Here is a 27,306-nt window from a genome sequence, read left to right as displayed (position 1 = left end):
CTAAGCATCATGACATACCAAGAGACTAGCCCATAATGAAAGTGAGATTAATTATTATGCGGAGTACATAGACATTCAAAAGCGGAAAGAACCAAGGGCGGAAGAAGAGTTACGATTGAAAAAACAAGAGAATGACACAAAAATCATGACAATGGCTTTGAAGGCTATGCCCCCAATCTCGAAAAGGTATTTTACCAAGAGGAAACTAACAATTCTTAATGAAGAAGAAGTTAGTCAAGATCAACCTACCGATGAAACATATTTGGATTGTTATCACCCAAGTCGTATTAAAAATAAATTTGGGCTTGGCTCGTCATTTTATGTAATTTAAATTTTTGAGAAATAAAATGCAATTTATTTATTAAGTTGAAATTGAAATACACATTAAATTAAAACACATACTTAAATTAAACACAAGCATCATGAAAACACACAATAAAACATATTTAAAGTATTTCACCGGTTTCCACCCTCCAACTGTGTTTCACCAAGTCTCTCTGGAGCTCTCGATGGATGTAAGCGAATTCGAGATCGGCAACACTGTCATGAAACCGTTGTGTATTAGCTCCATCTCTATTGATTAGCTCAAAAAAAAATTGATTCCCTTGTGCATTCACCGACCCATCATAAACCCGGAAAGCCCTCGATGGGTTTTGCAAGTCTTCTTCCTCATCCTCTTCCTCATCATCCACGTACTCTTCCTCAACAATCATGTTATGCAATATAATGCAAGCTAACATGATGATAGTCATTACCGATTTGTGGTGCAATGTACAACTATGACGTATAATTGCCTATCGAGATTGCAAGATGCCAAATGTCCTCTCCACATCTTTCTGGTATGCCTCTTGTTTCTTTGCAAAGAGCTTATCTTGCGGCGTCTGGGGTTTGGAAATTTTTTTGACAAATGTAGAGTACCTTGGATATATTCCGTCAACCAGATAATAAGCTGTAGTGTACCTTTGTCTATGGACTTTGTAGACGACAGTTGGGCCTCTTCCGGTAAGGATCTCTGAGAACACATTCGATAGGTGGAGCACATTAATGTCATTTTTAGCTCTAGGACACCCAAAAAAACTGTGTCATATCCACGTATCATACGAGGCCACCGCCTCTAGGATAACCATTGGGCGACCCTTTCGCCCCGAGTATGCCCGTTGATAGGCGGTAGGGCAGTTCTTCCACCCCCAGTGCATGCAATCGATGCTTCTAATCATACCTGGAAAACCTCAACGTTCGCCTTTAGCTAGTAGTCATGTGAGGTCTGCAGGTGTTGGACTGCGGAGGTATCTTGGACCATAGAGATGAACCACTTGGCTGAAAAACTCCTTCAAACATTCCAGGGTAGTCGATTCTCCCATCCTTGTAATTTCAGTACACTGATATGCGGCTGACCCGTACACTAGCTTTCGTAGAGCCCCGATCATCTTTTGTTGTGGAAGTAGCCCTAGCAAACCAGTGGTGTCTTCTATTTCATGCCAAGACAGGTCGTGGTTGCAGAGGTCCGACATGATAATATTGAATCGGTCTCTGCTCATCCTGTACCTCCGGCGAAAGTCTTGAGCGTCGAAGATTGGACGTTCGACCAAATAATCTTCTATGAGATTGTGTCCCCTAGATAGCCTTTGACGTGGCTTATTCAGTTTTTTATCGCGACATGAGCCGCTTGGTCGTGTTGATCCATCATCGTGTTGTGCTTCCGCCATAACCACCTGATTGACGAATGATTGCTCCATATCGTCATCCTCTTTCTGTTGACGTTGCCTACGCCTGAAAAAATTGTGAAAGCTGAAAAGATTTAGCAGAGTGATGAACAAGGAGATGTTGCTAAGTGTTTAGATTGAATGATGAGCTATATGCTCGGATTCTTCACAATTGTGTGAGTATAAAATGAGTGATATTAGACGTTTTATAGCAAATTGGTCGAAAATCTAACCAGAAATCTGGTCCGATTATTCGACACTGACACGTGGCACTGACACGTGTCAATTCTCTATTACTCGAAAATCTTATCGGAAATCTGCTATAATTATTTTATCGACAATGACACGTGACAGTGACACCTGTCAATTCTCTATTAGTCGAAAATCTTATCGGAAATTTTAGATAATATTGAGTCGATAACGACACGTAACACATTATTATTGGTTGTAAATATATCCGGTAAAAAAAAATTAATCATTTCACAACAAGACAAAATTAAATTGCTCAAGCAAATTGTGAATGAGTGTGTGAAAAAATCAATTTACTTGAACAAAATATGAAATCGATTTGCTTGAAGCAAATTTTGTTTCTAGGACCATCTTTTGCTTGAGCAAAACCGTTTTATGGGTGCAAATGCTCTTAGTTTTGATATTTATTAAAACGACAAAAACCCAAACAAGTTCTTCAAATTCGGTTTCGGTTTTATCTAGTCTCGGTTAGTCAGTTACAAGAACGTTTTTTAGTCCAATTTCGATTTTAAAAAGAGCTCTTCAAGAATTACTCAACAATAATATTGTATCCCAAGTATCAAGTGGGTGAGGTTTATACGGTATTTGGCTTCAGCACTTCAATGCTCCAATTATCATTGGAAGAGATTATAAGATGTGGATACTTTTGTCATGTACATATGGTTCAAGGAAGCTAATTCCAATGATAATGAAATTGTCTCACTTGCTTTTCAATTCCTCCACTCTATGTTCAGTTGTCTTCTTTTTTCATATGCATTAACTGTTTCATTTGTATCCGTTGAGAATATTTATCGTTGTATATTCTTAATTGTATTGGAAATTTTTTCTTCCTGGTGTTAATTTCTTAACGAATTAACACAATAACACACGCACTCCCTTATACGGAAAATTCACACCACTGTGCATATTCCGCCTAGTTCGATCTCCAAACTCCGAAGCCGTGTGCTCAATAGTCATAGTCAACACGAGATGTGATGAGGAGGGAAAATTAAAATGGGGACATGGCAGAAGAAATTTGGAAGGCTTTTGAGGTTGGCCAGCCTTATCCACCCATCACGTAATTAAAAGGCCCGCAATGTGATTTTTTCGAGCAAAGAGTAGTTTTCCGGTGTCGGCAAGCACCACTAGTATAAAAGGGATGGGCTACACATGTTGTGCCAGCGGCAATGCTGATGCCCTTTCTTTATTTCTTCTCATTAATTGTAATTTATAACCCTTCAATTTTTCTAGCCTACTGATTTTGACTTGATTTTGGCTACAAGAAATTATTTGTAACAATTCCCTCCAATAAAGGGAAGGAGAAGAATTCAAGTGTAATATGTGCTAAGATTTGGACCAACATGAAAACAAAAGGAGAAAATGTCAGCAGCAACTTGAACTACAAATTCATTGATTGGCTAATGAGATTTAGATCAATTTTTTATGTGATTATGTACATTATCTCTGGCTCATTCGTTTGTCATTTTCCTTAAAATGATTTTTTATTTTGATCTTAATATCCTACTCAAAATTTACATGAATGACCTAATGAGTGGAGCTCAGTCTTTTTTTTTCTTATTGAATTGGTGGAGCTCAATCAGCTTATTTTAGTTACGAAGACAGCATTTCTAGAATGCATACCAATTCTAATGAGTTGCTGACTAATCAATAAATTGATAAATCATAAAAAAAAAAGTGAATGACCTGATGCTTGTCACTGTCATTGGACATCTTTTAATACTTTTTTAATTTTATTTAGAAATAATTAAATTGTTAAACTTTTCGTTAAAAATCACCTTCTAAAGACTTAATTATAAAATCAGATTGATAATTATAAAAATGTCATTTTTTAAAAACTCTTAAAACGTTGTCCTTAAATTTTATGAAATTTACGAATTGCTACTATTCTATTTTTTGTTTCTTTTATCCTCTCTTTAACCAGATCTGCGTTGCATCTCTTTGTTTAAAAAACAAAAAGCACCGTAATTCTCCACCACATCGTGAAACACTACATGGTCACCATAGAGGCGTCCGCTGCCAGAGGAAGCGCAAAGGATGATGCCAGAGGAGGCGCGGGGTGACGAGTTTGTCGCGAGGAAAGAATGAGGATCTAACTCCGACTCCTATAAGAAGATTGATGAAGCTTCGGAATTTCATTGCAATTTTGCTCGAATTGAATTTCACCGAAGATCAATTTGGGCTTTCAATATATATCATCATTGGCATTGTCTTCATCCCTATTGGTTTTGCTGGATTTTGGCGACTTCTTGTTTGTTTGTGCTATTTGTATTATTTGTGGTTTTTAATAGATTAGTTGCAAAAAAAACTACCCGTCACACTACAAAGTTAGTGTGACTAATAGTGTGACTTGTAATGTAGCTGGTAGTGTGACTATCAGTTTACCCGTCACACAACCCTTCACATCACAACATTAGTTTACATGTCACACAACCTATCACATAACAATGTTTGTGTGACTGGTAGTATTGGTAGTTGGGCTGGTAGTGTGATTGGTGGTATAACTGGTAGTGTGACTCGTGGTGTGGTATTTTGTACAACAACATAAGTGTTGATATTTAGATCATATTAGTTGATTTGAGAAGTTCAAGATCACATAACAACAAATAAAAGTTTGTTATAGTCATTCTTTCGCCGGAATAGCTTGGAGCACGACTATGGATGCGGCAGCCCCTTGCGAGGGTTTTTGCGCCTTGTATGATAGTCGGTTCAGAGTGGGTATGGTATCAGATGAAATATGAGAGATATATATTTCTAATGGTACCAACCACGCTCATATTTATCGTCGAACGGCAAAATTATGGCCGGAATTAGAAGAAGAAAGAAAAATAAGAAGAGAAATAATGTAAGAAATGACAAAACAATCCTACAAACATGAAAAAAGTGATTTTTTTTGTAATTATGTTTAAAGTTTGTTCACTATTTTCTAATATCTCTGTGATGATTTTTTTATAATTAGAAAAAATTAATTGACTATTTTATAATTTAGGTTATCATTTAGTACTAATTTGTAGTTTGTCTTAAATTGTTTCAATCATTGTTTCCATTGCTTTATAGTATGAAATGAGGCCCGCATGAAAGTTTACTTTGTATGTGACCGTTGAAATAGTGTAAAAATAACTTTATTTTTCTAAGAAAAAAAATATTATTCCAAAAAAATAGCTAGCTATATCACAAAAATTACACTAATAAAAAGGGAAATAAAACAAAATCATTGTCGCTATCAGCAATTTTTCCAAGGGAAGCGAACAACATGACTAATGTCGCGGCAAAGCTTGCGATGGCGAGGTTGAGCTCTTTAGACTGAGTTGGCAGACCTCCTTCCTCCCTTGTTCATGTTCTCAGAAGTGATGGTCTCACATGACGTCTATTGTTATTGTTATCTTTTTTTTTCTTTAGTCTCGTCCTTCAGTTGTTTTTTTCTTTGCTAGTTTGTACAGGTTTTAATGAAGTTTATCCATTGAAAAAAAAAAGAGTTTGACTCACAAAAGAGTCTTTTTAATATCCAAGTTCTTTTTTCTGCCTTTGTGTTTTTTATGACTTCCACTTACAGATAACTAATATATAACGACTTGGAGTGAGGCTGACAAGCGATGAGATCAGGGGTCACCAACTCTTCGACAATCTGGGTTGCAATTGAGGTTCTCTCTCTCAGCAAAGATCAATGACAGTTGGTAGTTGTGCTTATGGTGTTTGGAATACATATTTGCGTCAAGTCAATTGGTAAAATTGTATCCATTTTTTGTTGCTTTCTAGCTATATTCTTATGTTAGTTATATATTGTCTTTTGTTTTCATTAAGTCCCTACCAAGCAGTTGAGTTTAATTTCGGTGTATGCTCAACTTGTGGCTTGTTTGTTTTATGTTGGTGGCAATTTCTTGCATTAGCAAATGGTCACAACTTTTGAGTAGAGATGACGTGTCTACTCTAAGTAGGTGGCAAGTTCTTAATTTGACAAATGGTCCTTGCCTCAAGTGGCACGTGGAACTCATGCTTAGTTTGGTATTGTTGTGGTGTGAGATGAATTGTTTTTGAAATTGTTATGAAATGAAGCATCAAACTTGTTTGGTAAACTATTTTTTAAAATGATGTGAGAACAAAAAAAATTATGTGTATTTATAGAACTTTGTATGTAAAGATTAATAAACTTTATATTGGTATAATTACCAAAAAGGTTTGTATCATAATTGATATTTAAATTATTGGGAGTTCTATGCAAATCTGGGAATTATTACTAATTAATTACTACTTTCAATCTGATAAGGGTACCCTTATATCCATTTACCCAACAACCCATTGGTTACAAATCATGTTATATGTAAGACTACATATAAGACTAATCAATGCACAAATATATGAATTCATACATAAGCTTACGTTTTTTGCCTCAAGACTTATGCCTTGGTGAGGCTATTTCGAAAATGCATCGGCTATGCCTTAACCTTTTAAAACATGGGTTGAGTAGCTTCTCAAAAAAAAAACTTTGAGGAGAATTGATTTGGACCAAAAGCTGTTTTAGAAATTTAACCAAACACCATCTTTTAGATTCAAAAGTAAAAACAACTCCAAAAGTAGGTCTAGGAAGCTATGCCAAACTGGGCATTAGTGTCTTATAATCCATCTTCTGATGGCAAAATAATGGTAAAATGAGGTTATCTTTCATAATGCTTCTTTATAATAAAGTTATCTTTATGATGTTCATCACAATTACATGCAAATAAAATAGCCAGTCGAGCATTCTTCACTAATTGGTGCTTGTTAGAGTATATCTCTATAGTTCGGTCTTATATTATTATCTCTTAAGGTTATCTTGATGTGCTTTTTATTTGAGTTTAGGCACTATGTCATTGTATTTAGCGCTTTCATGAATCAAACTTGAACACATCAATTACTAAAAATTCATGATTCTTTTTTAATATGGCCAATAACACGTTAGTAGTAGATGTTGAGTATAATAAGGGGACAACACGTTTCACAGCAATTCTTATACAATGGATTAAGTATAGGCATTCCCAATCCCTATACAAGAGATAGGGGAATGGTCTGAAAATGCAATAATTCCATGTGAACCCTCTAAACAATGACTCAGCTTCTTTTATCTCTCAATCTTTTATTTTGCCAAATCAGTTAGCTCCAACAAGATGTCAAATAGGGCAACCCAATCAAAATGATATGTCACAGTAGCTATATTAAACTACAACACCAATTATAATCCAAAAATAAAAGGCAATTTCCTTCATTTTCATTTCACAAATCACAAAGTCATTTCCAGTCGAAATCTCTAAAGAACGATATTAATGAACCCACAAACATTACCAAAAGAAAAAAGAATGAGTTGCAAAATAAAGAGAAGAAGAGGGACTAGAGAAGCAAATTACAGACAAGAGCCTTCCATATATATTTAGCTCTCGCCTAGTCGCCTTCATTTCACAGCTAGTTAAGCGGATCTGGCACTCTTTTATCTCCCTCTGAGACTTTCACATTCTTTACGAGGGTGTTGAAAGAGTGAGCGCCAATCACTACTACATATAAAAATCCACAGAGCCAATACCGGATCAGATCTTCTCACATTCTCCTCCTCTGGTCCTGCTCTGCTTCCACACTCTCTCAGATCTCCTTCTCTCTCTCTCTCTCTCTCTCTCTCTCTCTCTCACACACACACACACACACAACCCAAACGTGAGTTCCTCAACTCAACCCAACTTTGTTATATCAATATTGTCAATTTGTGTTCATCATGATCAAGCTTTAACACTCGTAAATTCACTACTAAATGAAAACCCTGTTCTTGGTAGCTCTTTTTATGTGTGATCGGATCGGTTTTGTGTTAAAGTTTCAATCTTGATGGCTTGTTTGTGACTCTGGGATTTAAGGGGAAGTGGGTTTTGTTTTGTTTGGCTGATCACTATTGTTTTGCAGGTGAGAAATGGGTGACGCGGCTGAGCATTGGTTACATGGTACGCTTCATGCTACGATCTATGAGGTTGATAAGCTACACAGCAGTAGTGGGAATTTCCTCCGCAAGGTATAGACTTTTGTTGTTTGATGTCTGTGTTTAAGCATTTGGAGTTTTGGATCGTAGCTGATAATAGTGATCTGAGATCTTGGTTGAGCGTTTGTGTTCCGTACCTATCAGATTGTGTTTTGTGTGTGTTGTTGGGAGTCTTTGCAACTTGTGGTACTGGTTTACTCATCTGCTTCTTTTCTGAAAAATTTGAATTGTGATATTTTGTATTGGAAACATGAAAACAAGCAGTCTGTTTATAAACTGTGGATGAAAATTTAGATCTTTCAGTCTTGTGTTCTATGTCCATGATGAGTAAGGAAAAGCTGGATGTTTTAAGGTCAATCAAAAAGGATTTTATCTTTCGATCAGTCTGTGTTTTGCGTGATCAGCTAAGCTGAAACACCAAAGACTATTTATTTCAATTTTTTGAGATGTAATACACCAAAGACCATGTGTATATAAGATTCAGATAATAGCTCTGGCTTAAAGCTTCCTACAAATGGGCTTTTATATTTCAAGATCAGCTTCTTACAAAGCCGTTTTCACTGGCCATATGGCTTTGAATACTTCAAGATCAGCTACAGTATCAGCTTGTCTTTTCTTGTTGCCGTTGCTTTAATGGATTCACTCTTATGCAACATAAATTGCTGGGAATTGTCGTCCGAAAAAAAAATTGCTGGAAATTGTTAAATGTATATTATTGTCCTCTTTGTTTTATTTTTTTACCTTCAGTGTGGATCTTAGTTAGTTAGATTATGTGCAACTATATTTCATCACATTATAGCTAGCACAAACTTTGGATTTTGAAGTATGATTGATACTACCTGCTTTCTATTCTCTCACAAGAACATGGAAAAGAGAAGTTTCACCATGCGTAGGAGATAACTTCATATTGAGAAGATTGGTTTTATGTTTTTGAGCCATCCCAGTTTTCTACTGAAAAAATGCTTTAAGTTAATTCCCCATTCACACTCTCAACTGCATGTGATAGCGATGATAAGTAGTATGCACACAAGGACTGTCATTACTGTTGCTTAAATATATTATATCAAGTGTATAGTGTCAAATTGATTCCTGGGAAGTGTATTGTGTCCCCCTTGTATATGAGCAGTGGATATGGTGGTTTCTGAAAACTTGTATCCGTTCAGTTACCTGGATTCTCTGTTCTCTAATAGATATGTTTCCTTTGGAATTTTTTTTCTTTCATAAAAAGCATGTCAGAGATCTAATGACTAGGAACACTGGATTAGTATCATATGCTCCCTCCTTTTCATTCCCCCATTTTCAGATTGGTAACTATATGTAAGTACATTTTGAAAATTTAATGGTTGCTTGAATGGGTGCATAATTTCTTGGTCGTCTAGAAACTTCAGAAATCAGCATAGGCTATTTTTTTTCTTACTTCCATAATTTCAAACCCATATTGATAAAATTTACTTTGCAGATTACTGGAAAACTTGAGGAGACTGTTGGTCTTGGCAAAGGAATTAGTAAGCTCTATGCAACCATTGATCTGGAAAGAGCTAGGGTTGGTCGGACCAGAGTTATTGAGAAAGAACCCTCTAATCCCAAGTGGTTTGAGTCTTTCCACATTTATTGTGCCCATGTCGCTGCAAATGTTATATTCACAGTGAAGGAGTCTAATCCTATTGGAGCATCCTTAATTGGAAGAGCGTATGTACCTGTTGAACAACTCATCGAAGGGGAAGAAGTGGATACATGGGCTGAAATTTTGGATGACAAGAAAAAACCTGTTCATGGCAACCCCAAGATACATGTGAAACTACAATTTTTTCACGTTTCAAAGGATCGCAGTTGGGGTCAAGGTATTAAGAGCCCTAAATTTCCTGGAGTCCCATTTACATTTTTCTCACAGAGACAAGGATGTAAGATTTCACTGTACCAAGATGCTCATGTCCCAGATAAATTTGTTCCTAGAATTCCTCTTGCTGGAGGCAAGAATTATGAGCCCCACAGATGTTGGGAAGACATCTTTGATGCAATTACTAATGCAAAGCACTTGATCTACATTACTGGGTGGTCGGTTTATACTGAAATTGCCTTAATAAGGGACTCAAGGAGGCCAAAATCGGGTGGAGATATCACTCTTGGTGAGTTGCTTAAGAAGAAAGCAAGTGAAGGTGTCCGTGTTCTTATGCTTGTTTGGGATGATAGAACCTCTGTTGGTTTATTAAAAAAAGATGGACTGATGGCCACCCATGACGAGGAAACTGCAAAGTTTTTCCAGAATACTGAAGTTAACTGTGTCTTATGCCCTCGTAATCCCGATGGTGGTGGAAGCATTGTTCAGGGGGCACAAATTTCTACCATGTTCACTCATCATCAGAAGATAGTGGTTGTGGACGCTGAGATGCCATCTGGAGGATCACAGACTAGAAGAATTTTGAGTTTCGTTGGGGGCCTTGATCTGTGTGATGGAAGATATGATACACCATTCCATTCAATTTTCAGGACATTGGATACTGCGCACCATGATGATTTCCATCAGCCAAATTTTACTGGTGCATCGATTACAAAAGGTGGCCCAAGAGAACCTTGGCATGATATTCACTCTCGTCTGGAAGGGCCTATTGCTTGGGATGTGTTGTTTAACTTCGAGCAAAGATGGAGAAAGCAAGGTGGTAAAGATGTACTTGTTCAGCTCAGAGAGCTTGACAATGTCATCATTCCACCATCTCCTGTTATGTTCCCAGATGACCATGAGACATGGAATGTTCAGTTATTCAGATCAATTGACGGAGGAGCTGCTTTTGGCTTCCCGGATACACCTGAAGATGCTGCCAGAGCTGGGCTTGTTAGTGGGAAGGATAACATCATTGATCGAAGCATTCAGGATGCTTATATCCATGCTATTCGTCGTGCAAAGAACTTCATATATATTGAGAATCAGTATTTTCTTGGTAGCTCTTTTGCCTGGGCAGCTGATGGTATAAAGCCCGAAGAGATTGGTGCTTTGCATGTAATTCCTAGGGAGCTTTCGCTTAAAATTGTTGACAAGATTGCCAATGGGGAGAGGTTCACTGTCTATGTTGTTGTCCCAATGTGGCCAGAGGGAATCCCAGAATCCGCATCAGTTCAGGCGATATTGGATTGGCAGAAGAGGACCATGGAAATGATGTACAAAGATATTAAAGAGGCACTTGATAAACATGGTGTTGAGGAGGATCCAAGGAATTATTTGACATTTTTCTGCCTTGGGAATCGGGAGGTGAAGAAGGAGGGAGAATATGAACCGTCTGAGGCACCAGAGGCAGATTCGGATTATATTAGAGCTCAGCAAGCCCGACGCTTCATGATTTATGTTCATACCAAGATGATGATAGGTACGTACCATTATAAACTGTTAATTTTCCACGAATCATAAATGTTCTCTTTGCACTGATACTAGAATAGTGCTGATTCTAGTCTTCTGTCTTGATTGATGCAATCCCATAATTGTTGTTCTTTTTGTTGTAGTCGACGATGAATACATCATCATTGGATCTGCCAACATCAATCAGAGATCTATGGATGGTGCCAGGGACTCTGAAATAGCCATGGGAGCTTACCAGCCTCATCATCTATCAGTCAGGGAGCCAGCACGCGGCCAGATCCATGGTTTCCGGATGTCATTGTGGTATGAGCACCTTGGCATGCTGGATGAGACCTTCCTCCAGCCGGAAAGCGTTGAATGTATCAAGAAGGTGAACCAAATTGCTGAAAAATACTGGGACCTGTATTCAAGTGAAACACTGGAACATGATTTGCCGGGTCATCTGCTTCGCTATCCTGTCGGAGTTACCAGCGAAGGACAAGTCACAGAGTTGCCAGGTTTCGAGTTCTTCCCTGACACCAAGGCTCGAGTGCTTGGTGGCAAATCCGACTATCTTCCTCCTATCCTTACTACGTGAAAAATGTTTTTATCGTTTCTTCTCAGGTTGGGTTTGTCAAAGTAAGAAACTGTTACATTGCTTTTTCTTTTTACACACTTTGCTGTAGTAGATTAATAAATGTGTGTTACAACCTGCAGATATGTTCTTATTAGCAGGATGTTCATAGCAGGTTTAATATGGATGTATGATGTAATGCTAGCTACTCGACCTATGTGCCATGTTTGCTTTAGTGTATTCCCTCTTGTTTGTTTCTACCGAGTCTCATTCCTTTCTTAACTAAAACCAAATTCCCTTTGTTCTTTTGCATCTGAAAGAGAAGTTTCCGAAGTGGATATTCATTTACAAATTTTAGTTCGTCAAAATAAGTACAAATTTTACAATCTGCACCGTAATTAACAGTGACACCAATCATATTTGCAAAGAAGATAAATTAACAAGGTTTCGTTACAATGCACGAGTCGATTCTTTAACATACATTTTTTAGACCTGATACAACAATAGAGCATCAAATTGTTTAACACTCCAGTAAGCAACAAGATGGCCAACTACATCTAACATGGTGCCCTCAAATGGTTGAAACCAACGCCGGCATATCAACTGCAACGTTCGGGTGACCATGGTTCAGAACTTCAGATTTACAACATTATTAACAAAAACCAGTTGTAGACTTGTACCAGTTCCTTGCAACACCTTATCCGGGCATACAGATATGACCATTCCTTTACCTCATCCCAAAGAGACTTTAGAGTTTAGACCCTTCTCCTTTGGACCTTTCTCCAAGTTTCTATTTTTAACACCATGAACTTAACCCACTAAAGCCAAACCAAAAAGCAATCCCAACCCCTATTTGTTCTTTCCAAATCATAAGAGGATTCTAGATGCTCACTAGTATTTTTTCAATTTACAACTAATAACTGTACCCATAGTTCCATCAACTAACTTCTTATTTTACATCCACAAAACTTTACTTTATATTTTGTACATGTAGCTAATAGACGAAGCTACGTTCCAATAGATTATCTCAATCTTGAATTCTACTCATTAAATTTTAAATCAGAACCAGATTCAACTCCAATTCCCCAAATTCCAAATTTTGTTTGATTAAGTTTTATATTGGGATTACATTAATAAGCACCATATTCCCAATCCTAATTTTTTTCTCTTATTTGTTTTTTTCCATCTATAAATTCCCACAAGTTCCTAATGTGTCTCTAACAGAGTCAGTATATAAACCAACCTCCTCGAGCACACAACCATCTGTGTTTCACATATTACATTCTTAGAAGCCTTTCGACCCTCTTCTCCAAGCCTCTAGTCTCTTCTCTGTTCAACCGTTTTAACAGTCTTGTGCCCTCCAGGCCGCCATGTCTTCCGTCCTAAGCTCTCAAGGTCTGGTATTAGCAACCGCCATGGCCATCTCCAGCACCCTCGTCTTTCTTGCCTTCTCCAGAAAACAAACCCTCCCAGAACCCCAAATCGCAACAAACCAAACTCCTACTCTGCGGTCTTGCTTGTCTTCAGGTACGTAAACTTGGGCTTGCTTTGTTTTTTTTTTGTTTTTCTGTTTCTTTATCTCGTTCTTGAAGCAAAAGATTTCATCTTTAATGGTTCTTTGGGTCTGGTTTCTTTCAGGTGATAAGAAGAGGGATAGAAAGAAAAAGAAAGTGCGTTTTGCTGAGAATGTTGAAGAGAAAAAGATCTTAGAGAGGGTTATGGAGTCATCGTCGTCGTCTAAAAGAGTTGAAAGAAGTTGCAGAAACCAAATTCCTGAGAATCAAGTTGCCTTGTACAATGGAATTCGTAGAGATCGCGTGCAGAGGCTGGCGTGTTCATATTGAGTAGTGATCGATTGCCACAGAAAGTTTCTGAATTATTTTTTTTCTCAGCTTTTCTTGGTTGATTTTTCTTTGGTACAGCAACACTGAAAATCATGGATCTTTTCTGTGGTTGTAAAATCTGTCCTTCGTTTCCTTCCATTTCCAAATATGGTTTGTGAATACATTGAACTTTGCCCTGCATCTTTTCCAGATATGTCAAGCTATCGTTTTTTACACAAATGTGAATACTCTTCTTCAAAGGACACGAATGTGAGATCGATTCATTGAAAAATAAAATTATTGAATGTAAGAAGACCTGGGTTATCTCAAGTGGTGAGAGTTAAGACCACAGATAAAATGATTCGAAAAGCTTAGTAAACTAAAATTCACAAGTTAAAACTTTATTCAAAGTAACAAAAAAAGAAAAAGGATACAGTAAGGTATAAAATCAACATTATGCGAATTTAGAAATCACAAGTAAAATAATTTGAAAAGCTTAGTAAACTAATATCTGATGTTCAATATCGTTTTAGTCTCAATGTTATTTTTTTCTCTGTTAACGTTAATGAAAACCGATCACTTGTATTTATTTTGCTTACGTTGTGATTGTGTAATGATGTGTGTGACGGTAACCACCCACCGAAAAATAGAACCGTTCACCGTCAATCAGTAGTTTGGTGAAGCCGCGATCATCATGATTACGTAATTTCATTTATACATTTGCAATCAATTTTCATTGTTGTTTTTTAATTTTACTACACAATTTGGAATCGAAGCATCCAACAAAAACCATACGATGTTAATTTCGATGAACAAACAAGTGATCCATATTGCCAAAGGGATCCATATTCAGTTTTTGGTATTTTGTTTCATGTACAAATTCACAACCTCAGTGATCAATCAGTCCACGAATGTGAAGTTGGTGTGTCAAGTGTGTTTGAAAAGTTTGAGTTCACGCAATAATAGATGCCGACTAGCAACCAGGGGAGCTTAATCATTAAATAAGAGTTCATAGAAAGATATGATCTTACAACTAGCCTCAGCTGCCGGACAAGTTGACCGAACAAGTGTGCGGACAACCCCATCTCTCTTGTCGTCTTCATCTATTTTTTCATTTATTTTCGACTGAATTTATTATTTTTGTTTAGTCTAAAATCTATAATTTACTTACAAAACTAACATAGTTGCGGATAGACATGCTCTTTTAACATTGTTAAAAACGAAAATGTAGATACATTTATGCCCGATGAAATCTCTAGAAATATGTTTGGAAATCTCTAGAAATATGTTTGATTTTATAAATTTAATACTTCTTTTTAAGAAAAAGAGTGATACCAGTATCATTTAATATAGTGACATAGAAAGTTGTGAGTTTGATTCTTAGAAAATTCGCTTGCTTATCAGATGAAAAAGAAAAAGGAATGGGAGAGTGTATTTGGTGCTTTAGCGGTGTGCAGACACCAGCAATACGTGCTCATCACGTGACTTTTAAAAAAACCTTCCCTAACTCTCCGTCTGCTCTAGTCTATGCAAAACAAGATAAAAAACAGTAAAATAAAAACTTTCCAACACCATTTCAGGCTACCAAAGGCGAGACCCAAGTCTTCTCATCCACACCATCAGCTAGACTTCTTTCTCGTCTTGTTAACCATACTGGAGGTCTGACATGCAACCCGATTTCTCACCTTCATTTTCAGTTTTGCCTACTTTTGAATATTCTTGAAATGCTAATTATTTCGATGTTATTTGTGTCTGTTACCACCGCCACCATCGAGTCTTGAAATTCCGGCGGTCTTCAATTTAAGCTCATATGACTATCGTTCAATTTTCGGTAAGCCCAGTCCTTCCTATTCGTTTTGAATGTGATTTCTCTTTGAATTTCCAAGAATTGGACCTACTCATTCCCTCCTCTTCTGTTTTGCATCTATTGATGTATACACTACAACCGTCTTCCTCCGGCGACTTCTTCTCTAGCCCAGGCGAAGAGGTGACCACCCTGAGACCCAAAATGAAATCTGGGCACGCACCGCAACCTTTGTAGAACGGTTTAGCTGTAAAATCTGCTCGAGGACTCAAGTGCACCTCGTCCTCGACTCGGAGATCGAGCCACTGTTCTTCCTTCTTTACTTTCTGGGATTTCTATACCTCCGGATCTTCACACCTCTAATGTCTCTATGTTATGAATTCTTGTTGGAAACCTTGTTTTGGCTTTGCATGTTGGCTTTGGGATTGATCGGAGTCGAATTCACATAAGACGGCCAAAGGCTTCTTCGATCCCTCAACGTTGACCGTGAAATAAGCTATGAAGCCTTAACCCCAATCTGATGGTTGAGTATCGATAATACTAATTTATATAGATGAAAGGCTAAGATTGTCTTGATATTGATAAAATATTGGACGGTGTCCGCACTCTTTGGTGCATACAATCCGTTTCCAAAGGAATGGCCGGAAACCTTGAACTTGATGAGTAATGATCCAAGACATATGTGTCGGGCAGACAGAGTTGGTGCATGAAAGGTATATATGAAGTATGAATCAAGTTGATAACTTGATATATTGGCAAATTTTCTTTTGGTTTGATGTGTGGATTGCTGGGGCATTGAGAACCACAAGATAATCAGAGTTGAGTTCAAATTGTCAAATATCAGGTATTTGGTCATGCACTAATTTCTTTATCAACTTTCTTGGCGAGAGGCGGGTCTCTTTGATGGAGTCCTTTGATTTTGCCTTTCGAAGACCGGTCTCGTCAAGTGTCCGGTCTCGTCAAGTGTCTTTGTTTGTTTGTGATTTCCATCAATGATCTCTCTTGCTATTGGAAACCTATAATCATCCGAACGAAGAAATTGTGGAAAGAAAACTTTGTTTGTAATCACTATTAATCAGTTGAAATGAAACACGAAGGAGCTTCAAGCATGGTGGTGTAGGTGGCTGAACAGTGAGAGATTTTCTCACCTAGCTTGCTTCTTCTGAACTTCGAAACTTCTAAATTCGGAAGGGGATGTTTGCACAAGCTATTACATACTATTGCCACTTTTTTATAGTACATAAAACAATGATCGAGGAGAGGGAACTTATATATTGTGACCGTCTAAAATTCACCAGTTCTTGAATTCTTGTAACACGATCAGTTTGATCTCTGACCATTCAAATTGATCAAAATGATCCAACAACTCTTGTTTTGCTATTAACCATATCAATCTATTTAATTTCCATTATTATTCGGTTAATATCAACTCTTATTTTGATCATGCGTGGGTCCTCACAAAAAGGCAAATGAGACATTTTTTCATGAAAATGAATAAACTTGTTTATACTAAATATCCTCCCAATCAGGTCCTTATTTTCTCAATCTTAAATTTGTTTGGTCAATTTCAAAATTTGACGGGAAGTTGATTCTGATTGAGACCGAGGGTTACAAACATCATTTGCCCCTTTTTGTGGGGGCTACGCATGATCCATGTTATGAAAGTAACGGAACAATGACATAAATTGGATGGATGGATCTTGTTGATAATAAAACAAGAGTTCAGAGATCATTTTGATCAATTTTAAAGGTTAAGAGTTAAACTAACAACATCACAAGAGTTTAGAGACAGTTGATAAATTTTTTACTTTTTTTATATGTACACAATCCTATTTGTTAAAATAACTGAAGTGGAGCACAAATTTTCTGATTTTAGGTTTTCTCAAATACATTTTAGAAAAATGCTAGAGACACCAAATAATTTTACCAAATATCAATACCAAATAACATGGTAATTGCCATATCATCAAACTACATTGGACATGTACTCATATGTGAATTTTTGTTTTTAAGGTAAATAAAAAATGTAAAAAGATAATTTGCTTAATTAGAAAACAAAATGTATATGATAAACAACGATAAGAAACCATAAACCAATTGCTTCAATTGCAATTAGTTCAGGTACCAGCCTTTCCTCCTACTCCCTTAATACAACCGGGGAAAAAAGCTTGCTATTTTTTCGTTCAAAGTTAGAGATTGGTACAATTGTAGTTCATTGGTAAATTGATCCTTGATATATTAGATAAGTCTAATGCAAGTTCTCATTTTGATGGGTTAATTAGTGAAGATTGGGAGGAGTTTTCATTCTAGAAATAGAGGCAAATGGAGTATTAATAATTGGGAGGAGTTCACATAAGACACCAACTTATGCGCCACATCATCTTGTATTGTTTTTTTGTATAATTTTTTGGTGTATATAGCACTACTCTACATTTTAAGGTTCCATGCATCACTTCTAGGTTGGAGCATCCCCCAACATTTACACGCAATAGACTTTTCCTACCTTCCTCTTGTGTCTCTATTGTGCCAGGAATCCTCTTCCATTTTAGCACATATAAATTGGAATAATAATTAAAAACATAAAAATAAGTCAAATTAAATAGGAATTAAATAAATTAATTAAGGAAATTATTTTTAGAAGTATAGAGGATCATGCACTAAAAATATATACCATTATCGAATTGAAATGCAGAAAACGTAAAGGAAAATAAGAATAACAGTACATTAAAGTTGAGGACTACTTCTATTTCATTGATTTATATAACAGTACATTATACATAGGGTGTAATAAGAATAACTAGAGAATATAAAATAAAAAAAGCGTCTCTCTCTCTCTCTCTCTCTCTCTCTCTATAGAATTATCCCACCCGTCACGGGTCTATGGTTTCGTCGGTGTCAAATCAGTTTGGCTTGGAGCGTGGCAAAGGCAAGGAGGCTTGCCTTAACCCTAAAGCTACTTGGGAGGTTGGCTCGGGTTATGGGGCATCATCTTTAGCAAACCCCTTTGCGAAAGGGTGTTTAGCTTGTCCCCCTCACCTCCAATGTTGGGAAGCCATTCCTAAGATGTTGTTTACTAACCCTGCCATCCTGGTATGTCTCTTGCTGATATGGAAGCTCAGGCTGCTTCGTTTCGCAACTCTGCTACCATTTTTGTGGTTAAGATGTGAGAGCCGCCTAGTGAGAGGTAGAAAACAAAGGTGCACTTATATGTTGGCGTCGTACGCCTTTGATGGAGCTCCAAGACAAGACAGTAACAGATTGTTGAGGGTCGAAATCGGAGGAAGCAGGCTAGAGCCATCTATTGAAACACCAATATATGTGTGTAGATCACTAGTACATCAAATCAAATGTAAAACAGCAATGTATCGAATGTACAAACATAGTTCAAAACAACAATAAAATTGATAGCATAGTTGAAAGCAACAAACGAAATTGTCTTTTTAAGGTCAAGTAGGCGGGGTGAATAGAAACCAACGTTACTAACAGTAAAAGATTTATAAAAAAAAAACAGAAGTAAAAAATGAAGGGTAATAAAGAGGGGGAAATAAAATTCCCAAGTAAAATAATCAAATGGTGGGAATCCAAACTCCACTCAACGAACCCCATCAAATATAAAAAGGATGGTAAGTCATCTTCTCCTTCAATTCCCCAATTATTGTCAGACAAGAAGAAGAAGCAAGCGAACCCATCAAGCCAAAGAATCCAAAGGGCCATCCTTTTCTGGGCGGTTAGCTTCAGAGGGCGGGTGGGTTGCCTTTGGAATTCAGATTTCAGGAAACGAGAATCATTTTCTCAGGGGGTCTGTCTCTTTCATACCACCTTTTGATTTCAATCTGTTTGATGATGTTTGAGGCTCATTATGTATGTATGTGTGTTTTTTGGTTTGGTTTTGGATTCTCAGAAGCGGCTCTTTGGTTTTGGATCCACTCCTCCCCAGTGGATCTAAATTTATCAGCTTTTTGGGGTCTTCCTTGAATTGAATGCATGGGGTAAGTCTTCTGATTCCTTTTCCGGGTTTTCATTTGATTACTGGATTCATCGGGTTTTCGGGGTTTGTTTTAATGTGGGTTTGTCTCCATTTCTTATCGTTTAAGGGTTCAAAAAGATACAATTTGTAGCTGAAATGATCGTTTTGGTGCATTTATTATTTTGAAATGGGATGTTTGCATTTAAGTTCTGAGGAATTGTATGATAGTATATGTTTCAACAAGGCTATAGACCTTTTCTCAATATGGTTTTAGTTTTTGTATATGTTGGTTAATGGAAAAAATGATGAGAAGGACGATTTGAATGGAAAATATTTTGCAACGCCTAATGATTAGTGGTTAAATGTGTCTGGCATCCCCAAACAACAAATGTTTGGAATATTTGTTGAGTAAGAAGGGGGTCTGTGGCTGATCTTTGTTAGAGGGATCCGCTGAAGATTATACATTATTTAATAAACAAATGGACTTTAATGTATAATTTGAAGTTTAATGTCTTGTGTAGGACTATGTTTTCTCTTTGTGATTGTTGGTATTGTTGAATGGAATGGTTATACATGATTTCTAACAGAATGGTGTGATTTGTAACAGAGCAGTGCTTGTCTAGCGTGCCATTCTAAAACCAAACAAGAAACTTCAGGGAATGCACCACTGAAAGAAAGGTCAAATACAAATCTGACTGAAAGGAAACCTAGTATATCAGAGGGTTTCTGGACCACCAGCACGTGGGATATGGACAATAGTGCAGTTCTGTCTCAAGGAAGCATATCATCAATCAGCACAAACCAGACCCTTGATCCGCATGGTGGTTCTGCCAGCAGTAGTGCCCCTTCCGAATTTGTAAATCATGGTAAGTTTTTTGTCGCTCGTAAAAGTTTCAGTACTTTGTAAGTTATGCATGTCATCCAATGCAAGTTCTTAGTATGGTGTGTGCGTTAGAAAAGTGTTTAATGACTTATTATCAGATTGGTCTTATCCAAACTCCCAATGGCCATCCAACGGACTGACTTTCGTTGGAAGTTTGATTGCCTGTTTCCATACTCAATAGTAATTAGACCAATAACTATAGTACTAATTACAATTAGGTGGAGTCTAATAGCCCATTCCATTGTTGTTGTTTTCTTCTTGCTTGTACTTACTAGATATCCTTACTGCAATGTTGTTGTATGGTTTAAAAGATTATGCTTTCCATGGTTTCAAAAGTGGTTTGCCAACTTGTGAATAATTGGTTTTGTACCATTATGTTTTGTTTTTTGGTATCCTCAATCCTTGTCTGTGTGTTTGTGTTGATGTTTCTTAAAGTTATGTGATATGAGTTACCAACTGCAGGTCTTCTTCTCTGGAACCAGACTAGGCAGCGTTGGGTAGGTAGCAAAAAGCTTGAGAAGCAGGCACAGCAAATTCGGGAATCCAGATTAAGGTAAATTGCATCTAGGGTCTTTGATCTCCTGAACTTCAGTGGAGCAGTTTGGTTTACTTCTGCTAAAAAGAAACCTAAAAGTTGTATGGTGTATAATAGATCATGTGGGTACATGATGTCCACCTATAGTTATGAAATTATAGAAAGTTAGGTACGGCTACCTGTCTCTGTTTTCATTCCTGCTTTTCTTATTGGTGATCGAAGAACAGCAAATATTCCTTTACACAGTACACACTAGAAAATGTCGCCATTGTATAATTTATGAATACCTGTCCATATTTTGTTGGAAATCTTTGTTGCAGCATTGTTAATTCGTTCTGCCTTTGCAGTTGGAATGCAACCTATGAAAGTTTACTGGGGAGTAACAAGCCTTTCACTCAGCCTATCCCTCTCTCTGTAAGTCTCTGCCCCTGTGAGAATGCAGTAGTTCGGTAGTTCCTTACAAACATTTTCTCTAATTGATGTGTGGTGTTCGCGCTAACAGGAAATGGTAGATTTTCTAGTGGACAACTGGGAGCAAGAAGGTTTGTACGATTGAGTCATTGAGTGCAGCAGAGGTACTAGAAATTTTAAAGTTCGCTAGTTACATAGTTGGTCCGAGTGTTTGTAACCGCTTTACTGCCTCCTAGTAAATAGGAAGCGATAGTATGGCTTGTACATGAACTATAACATCATTTTTGCTTTCTTCTCTTTGGATTCAAACTCTGAGGGCATTTTTGTTGTTCCCTTATATTGCATCGAGACTGATTTATAGAATTGGATTCTTCCACTGTTCATGGTGGGCGATTTTGCAAAAGTTATTTGCTGTTGAATACCTCACTTTGAATGAAAGTATCAGCAACAGTTGTCTTGAGTTTATATGCAGTATAATAATCTTTGGGATTCTGGTACATTTACAAGGTTAGAACAGATTTACCTTTACCTTGTACATGACCATAATTAGCAGCAATACTTCTCTAGCTTCTCGAATGGGGCTAGTTTGGATTTTGTAATTTCGAGGGGCTGTTTTTTTGGTCCTTCCAATAGAATAGAAAACATGAGAACTCAAAGAAAAACCATGATTTCAGGACGAGATTTGAAGCAAAAAAATGTTGTCTTAATTATTTGATTTGCAGTTGCATATATATAGCTAAGAAAACGAAGCGTTCCATGCCGAACATTATTCACTAATTAGCAAAAAAATAGATGCAAAAATTATTTCTTTACACCTCTCAATCTACAAATGACAGAACCCTTTAACTAATATCGAATTCTAAGAGGCAAACATGTCCAACATGAAAGTTTATTTGAAATTAGGGGTATTTCATTTCATACCCATTTTTGATGCATGCTTTTAAAATAAACCCACCTATTATTTAATTATAATTTTGTAACGACCCCAAAATTTCGAGCTTAAAAACTCAAAATTTCAAAGTCGTTAAACACCAAACAATTTCAACGAATCGAAATCATTTAAAATGCCACAGCGGATCATCTCTGAGTTTAAAATACAACTCAGTTAAACCGATTATTACAACCCAAATTATAATTCAATATTATAACAAATAGAATTGCGTAATCCTCACAACAAACTCACAAGATAGTCACACAAAATCCTCACACAAGCTGGAGATAAATAACTTCAAGTCCTCTGAGCGGTCCGTCAATTCCCGCTAATCCACACATGCGGAGTTATCCACTACACCATCGAATTGGTGCACCGGGATTGTAAACACAAACCCGGTAAGCTTTACAGCTCGTATGAGTAAAATGAAAATATATAACTCGCATATCAATATATACGAAAATCCAGAAATCAAACAAATATAAATGCACTCATGAGTCAATGAACGGCCCATCTGGTTGTCCCAAAGAAATATGAAAAGAAGCGCTCATGAGAAATTAAGTAACCCTTCTGGTTACCCAAATGCATTTATAATATGGGTACCAAGAACGCTGGTACACATCTGTTACCCCTCTCGTAATACACCGCCGATATTGGATAGCCACCCGCTACCCAACATCCAAAACAATCTGAGTACCCATGAGCAGATAACCACCCGTTACCTCACATGCAGTACTACGGCAGACAGACTAGAGCTCTAATTGTATCGTAACTTTCGCCCGGCCAAAGGCTAGGTTCCGACTTGCCAAACACGTACAATAATCTCACATCATATTGTACCAAATCACGTCCGAAGACAAATCAACATTTTAACAATCTCAATGTTAAAATCATGTACAATAATCTCACATCATATTGTACCAAAAATCATGTCCGAAGACAATCAACATTTAACAATCTCAATGTTAAAATCACGTACAATAATCTCATATCATATTGTACAAATCAAAATCACATGCTCGATATTTAAATCTCGTCATCGAAATGACATAAATCACGATAAAATCATAACAGTATATTATATAGCAAACTATATATATATATGTACATATTTACCATTTATACAATATATATAATATATTATATCATATACATGTCATATTTCATAAACACGTCCGAAGACAAAAACTCGTCCGAAGACAAAACCCGTCCGAAGACAAAACATTTTAACAAACTCATGTTAAAACCACGTACAATAATCACACCTCATATTGTACAAAAATCAAATCACATGCTCAATATTTAATTCTCGTCATTCGAAATGACCAATTCCAATGAATTCATAACAGTATATAATATAGCAAACTATATATATATGTACTTATTACCATTTATACGATATATATGTAATCCACTATATTGTATACGTGTCGTAATTTAATATTAAAAACTCTTGCAAAATCTTGAATCACCGCAAGGGTAGATTCGTAAATAAGTGAGATTTTACTCACCTTATCGACTCGAGCGTAATTCCACAATTTCCGAAGATAATTCCTTTCCTTGATTTATCGATCACCTTGAAAAGATAAGAAAAGAATTTAGAAACGTTTCGTAAACCTTTAAATGCCGAAACAGTAATAATCGGTTACTGTTAAGCAATTTTCGGTTTTACGAATTTACTGTTCACTGTCACTATTCAGTGTTACTGTTCACGGTTACTATTCACGTATTTACTATTTATGTATTAATGTACAAATACACATTCAATACGTATCGATGTACGAGTACATATTGTTTACGTATTTCTGTACGTATAAATACTATTCAAATGTACGTACTGTCTCATTAAATAATAATTACAGTATTACCCTTCCAAAATTACTTTTTACTTTTACTAAAAGTAATTTAAATTTACATTTACCTAATGTAAATAAAATTTACATTTACCGTATGTAATTCACCTTTTTACATTTACCGTACGTGAAAATAAATTACAAAATTACCCTTCTCGGAATCACTGTTCACGCGCCGCAGCACGTGGCGGCGCATGGGTTACACGCGCCACTCACCGGTGACCGCACTGTGGCAGCGCGTGGGGCACACGCGCCGACGCCAACCACGGCGCGTATGACGCCACCGCCACCCCCAAACTTCTCCTCTCTTCCTCCTCTACCTCCCCACGGCATCACGCCGTGCTTAGCCACCTCAACGCCTCCACACGCGCTGCCTAAAGCGGCGGTGTTCATCAATCCTCCGATTCCACAAAATCAACCCAAATCCAACAAATTTCAATCCCACAATCACACACAAACAACAATCACTTCCATTCTTACCTATATCGTATAGTGGAGCTGTTGGAACTCGTCGGAGAGGGATGGATCGTCGGTGGAGCTCGATCCCTCAAGGGGGGCTTGCCTCGGCTCGAGTTGCATAGTGATAGCTCATCTACGGCGTTGGAGGGAAGAGAGAGGCGTGGATCGTGTGCTCGCGTCGGCGGAGGGCTGCTCGAACGGCGGAAAACTGGAACCCGTCGTTGCTGGGCTCGGTGTGGTTCGATGATGCTTCACGGCGACGCTGGAGCTTGTGCCATGATCGGTGGGACGTCGCGTCGAGCTGCTGAGTGCCATGGAGCCGGCGGTGAGGAACACCTCCCTCGGAGGAGGGAGATCGAAGGTGGAAGCCGAGAGAGGGGGAGAGCTCGGGTGAGAGGGAGAAAGAACGAGAGAGAAGAGAGAGAAAATGGGAAAGGGAGGCGGGGTGAAGGGTTTCTGAAAATGGAAACCCTAACCCTTCAATTTTTCCTTTTATACCATTTTCCAAATCGGAAACGAACTTCCGACATTAATAACTTTCGCGTCCGACGTCCGATTCGAACGCATGACGTGTCCACGAATTTGTATCGATGAGCTCTACGACTTTCGTGAAGGAAGTTTTCGCAACCGAGCGACGGAATAAAAGTCGATCTATACGTTGCGGTAACGTTACGTTTTCTAATTAAATGATCCGAGAACGTTTCCGTTTTCGTTTCGAAATGTCGCAAACCTCCAATTGTCGTCTTGAATTAATTTCACAAGTTTAACACTTTGAAAATACTCGACATTTAGTTTCTAAAAATTCGGGTTATTACAAATTTTTACTCAAATATTGTCAAATAAGATACTAAATTGTCTTTCGTTTTAACAAAAATTACATATTACCACTATTTAACACTAATTATTCAACTTTGGAATTAATTTTTTTTTACCTTAATTATAGATTGAATACGATTTTGCAAGTTTCTTTTTGAACTCATCATTATTACCAATAGATTATATTCAAATACCTTAAGATAATGAATGTACAACTTATATTTTAGTGATTTAAGATTTCGATCAGGTTGTTAACTTGGAGAACTTTGTTATATCATAGTCTTTCTCTGATTTTTTAAAGTTTAATTCATCTATTAAATAACCTAAATTAAAGGTATGTGGGACTTTAAGTGTTTAACCTATTGAGTAGGTATCTCTTTAATTACAACCTAAGAATGAGAAGCATATCTATGTAAAAGGTTCATGTAGAATTCCTAGTTCATAGATATATATGTCTCATCTATAGAAATCTATCTTTTATTGAGGAAGACAATATATAAGGGAAGTTTAATATGTCTCTTTATTAGATATTATAGTGTATGTATATACCTATGATTCTTGTCCAGAATATTGTTTAATACCTCTTACAATGAATTAATATGACAATATACCTAACAAGAAGGAAAAAAAAGATAATTCAACAAGAACAATATATACCTCATGATGAGAAACACTTACTGAATCAAGATCGTTTGGTACCTTATATACCTTCATATGAATTTCTCATATAATCTTCATATGACTAGCTCCTATTGCTTGAAAAATAATAATTGGTGCAAAATTTTGCAAAATGGAATTGATAAAAGAAGAACAAGAAGTTGCAAAACTGAAATTTGTGATGAATATATATACATATTGATGTTAGCAGTATGAATTAAATACAATGAAACAATTATGGATACAATTGACGAGCTTCACATTCAAAATTGATTTTAAAACCTAAAATTAGGAAAATTATTTAATATAACCTTTTATATGTTAGAATGGTAAATTAGACTTATACAAAAATAAAAATTAATAATAATAAATGATTTTGGGTGTAGAATGAAAGAAAAAATAGATGTGAGCTTAGATTTAAAAAAGGTGCTCCATTATTGAGTTTAACTATAATTTTCTCTTGAAATTACGATATTATTAGGAGTACATATAGTGTCTAATCAAATTTGAAGTTTTCATCATACAAGTTATACGCGCGTCAAAATAAACCATGTTTAGCAAATTTTAAAACTACGAAAATCTGTAAATTTAGTTACTCATGCATCTCTAAAACTTAAAAGTAACAAGCACAATATCCATAAAATCAATGCAAAAAAGAACATCCATAGAAACAAGGGCAGAAAAAGAAGGCAGTCAGGGATCAAGAATGGGCCTACGGAGCACCGAAGGGTCCGGGCGATTAGGACCCACTATTTCATCGCTGCTCTGATAAGCCAACGACGCTATTTCCAAGAACTCACTCTACTGGCCATTACGACCGGACATCACAACTTACTAACCACGCGTGCGTGCAAGTGCATTCCACTTTTCATCATCCAAATCAGCCACACCGTCACGGGCCGCGACGGTAAGGGCCCACTATGCCCCTTGGATGGGCCGTGAGGTTGTCCACCTCGACAACCTTTCAACATGAGCCTTTAATGCCTCCACATGGGTCAAGGCTTACGTGATCAAACCCGGCGCTTTTCTAACCGTCGGGAATCTCCTATATATAAACTGTGTTTTTTTCTTCTGATTTCCGATGTGGGATTCCAAATGTTCAACTTGTGTTTCACGAAAACTCTTGAGATAATTTAGAAGCATCAAGAGGCACGGAAGAACCTCACAAATCTTCTACAACTGTCCGACACACAGAGCACTGTCACTTCCTCCTTTCGCCACCTATATATGTCTCCAGCAACCAGAGCTAAGAGGCAAGTTAAGACTCTGAAACACCTCAATTTTAATTAGCTTCGTTTGGCTACGTAGGCACCGAGTTTTGGAA

The 27,306-nt window shown here is 37.1% G+C and overlaps 4 protein-coding genes across 5 annotated transcripts; 3 read left to right on the top strand and 1 right to left on the bottom strand.

Moving 5' to 3' along the window:
* Positions 1-1,253: 1,253 nt before the first annotated feature.
* On the bottom strand, positions 1,254-1,736 carry LOC126797094 (uncharacterized). The gene has a single exon (XM_050523773.1). It carries the CDS (start codon positions 1,734-1,736, stop codon positions 1,254-1,256), a length of 483 nt encoding a protein of 160 aa, XP_050379730.1.
* Positions 1,737-7,396: 5,660 nt separating this feature from the next.
* LOC126798157 (phospholipase D alpha 1) lies at positions 7,397-12,101 on the top strand. The gene is made up of 4 exons (XM_050525017.1): positions 7,397-7,628; positions 7,869-7,974; positions 9,401-11,300; positions 11,434-12,101. Exons 2-4 carry the CDS (start codon positions 7,876-7,878, stop codon positions 11,865-11,867), a joined length of 2,433 nt encoding a protein of 810 aa, XP_050380974.1. The 5' UTR covers positions 7,397-7,628; positions 7,869-7,875; the 3' UTR covers positions 11,868-12,101.
* Positions 12,102-13,075: 974 nt separating this feature from the next.
* LOC126799896 (uncharacterized) lies at positions 13,076-13,865 on the top strand. The gene is made up of 2 exons (XM_050527158.1): positions 13,076-13,370; positions 13,482-13,865. Exons 1-2 carry the CDS (start codon positions 13,214-13,216, stop codon positions 13,685-13,687), a joined length of 363 nt encoding a protein of 120 aa, XP_050383115.1. The 5' UTR covers positions 13,076-13,213; the 3' UTR covers positions 13,688-13,865.
* Positions 13,866-19,125: 5,260 nt separating this feature from the next.
* On the top strand, positions 19,126-21,726 carry LOC126798845 (uncharacterized). Of its 2 annotated transcripts, none has more exons than XM_050525911.1 (6): positions 19,126-19,269; positions 19,372-19,459; positions 20,050-20,303; positions 20,783-20,873; positions 21,203-21,269; positions 21,358-21,726. In XM_050525911.1, the coding sequence occupies exons 2-6, from the start codon at positions 19,455-19,457 to the stop codon at positions 21,409-21,411; spliced, it is 471 nt and encodes a 156-aa protein (XP_050381868.1). In that variant the 5' UTR covers positions 19,126-19,269; positions 19,372-19,454; the 3' UTR covers positions 21,412-21,726. The 2 variants fall into 2 exon arrangements, with proteins under 2 accessions (XP_050381868.1, XP_050381867.1); XM_050525910.1 differs by having other exon boundaries at positions 20,045-20,303.
* Positions 21,727-27,306: the final 5,580 nt, after the last annotated feature.

Source organism: Argentina anserina, chromosome 6 (genome assembly GCF_933775445.1).
Source record: "Argentina anserina chromosome 6, drPotAnse1.1, whole genome shotgun sequence".
NCBI classification, from domain to species: domain Eukaryota; kingdom Viridiplantae; phylum Streptophyta; class Magnoliopsida; order Rosales; family Rosaceae; genus Argentina; species Argentina anserina.
The sequence above is the reverse complement of the archived record's forward strand: the minus strand, read 5'-3'. Positions and strand labels throughout refer to the sequence as shown.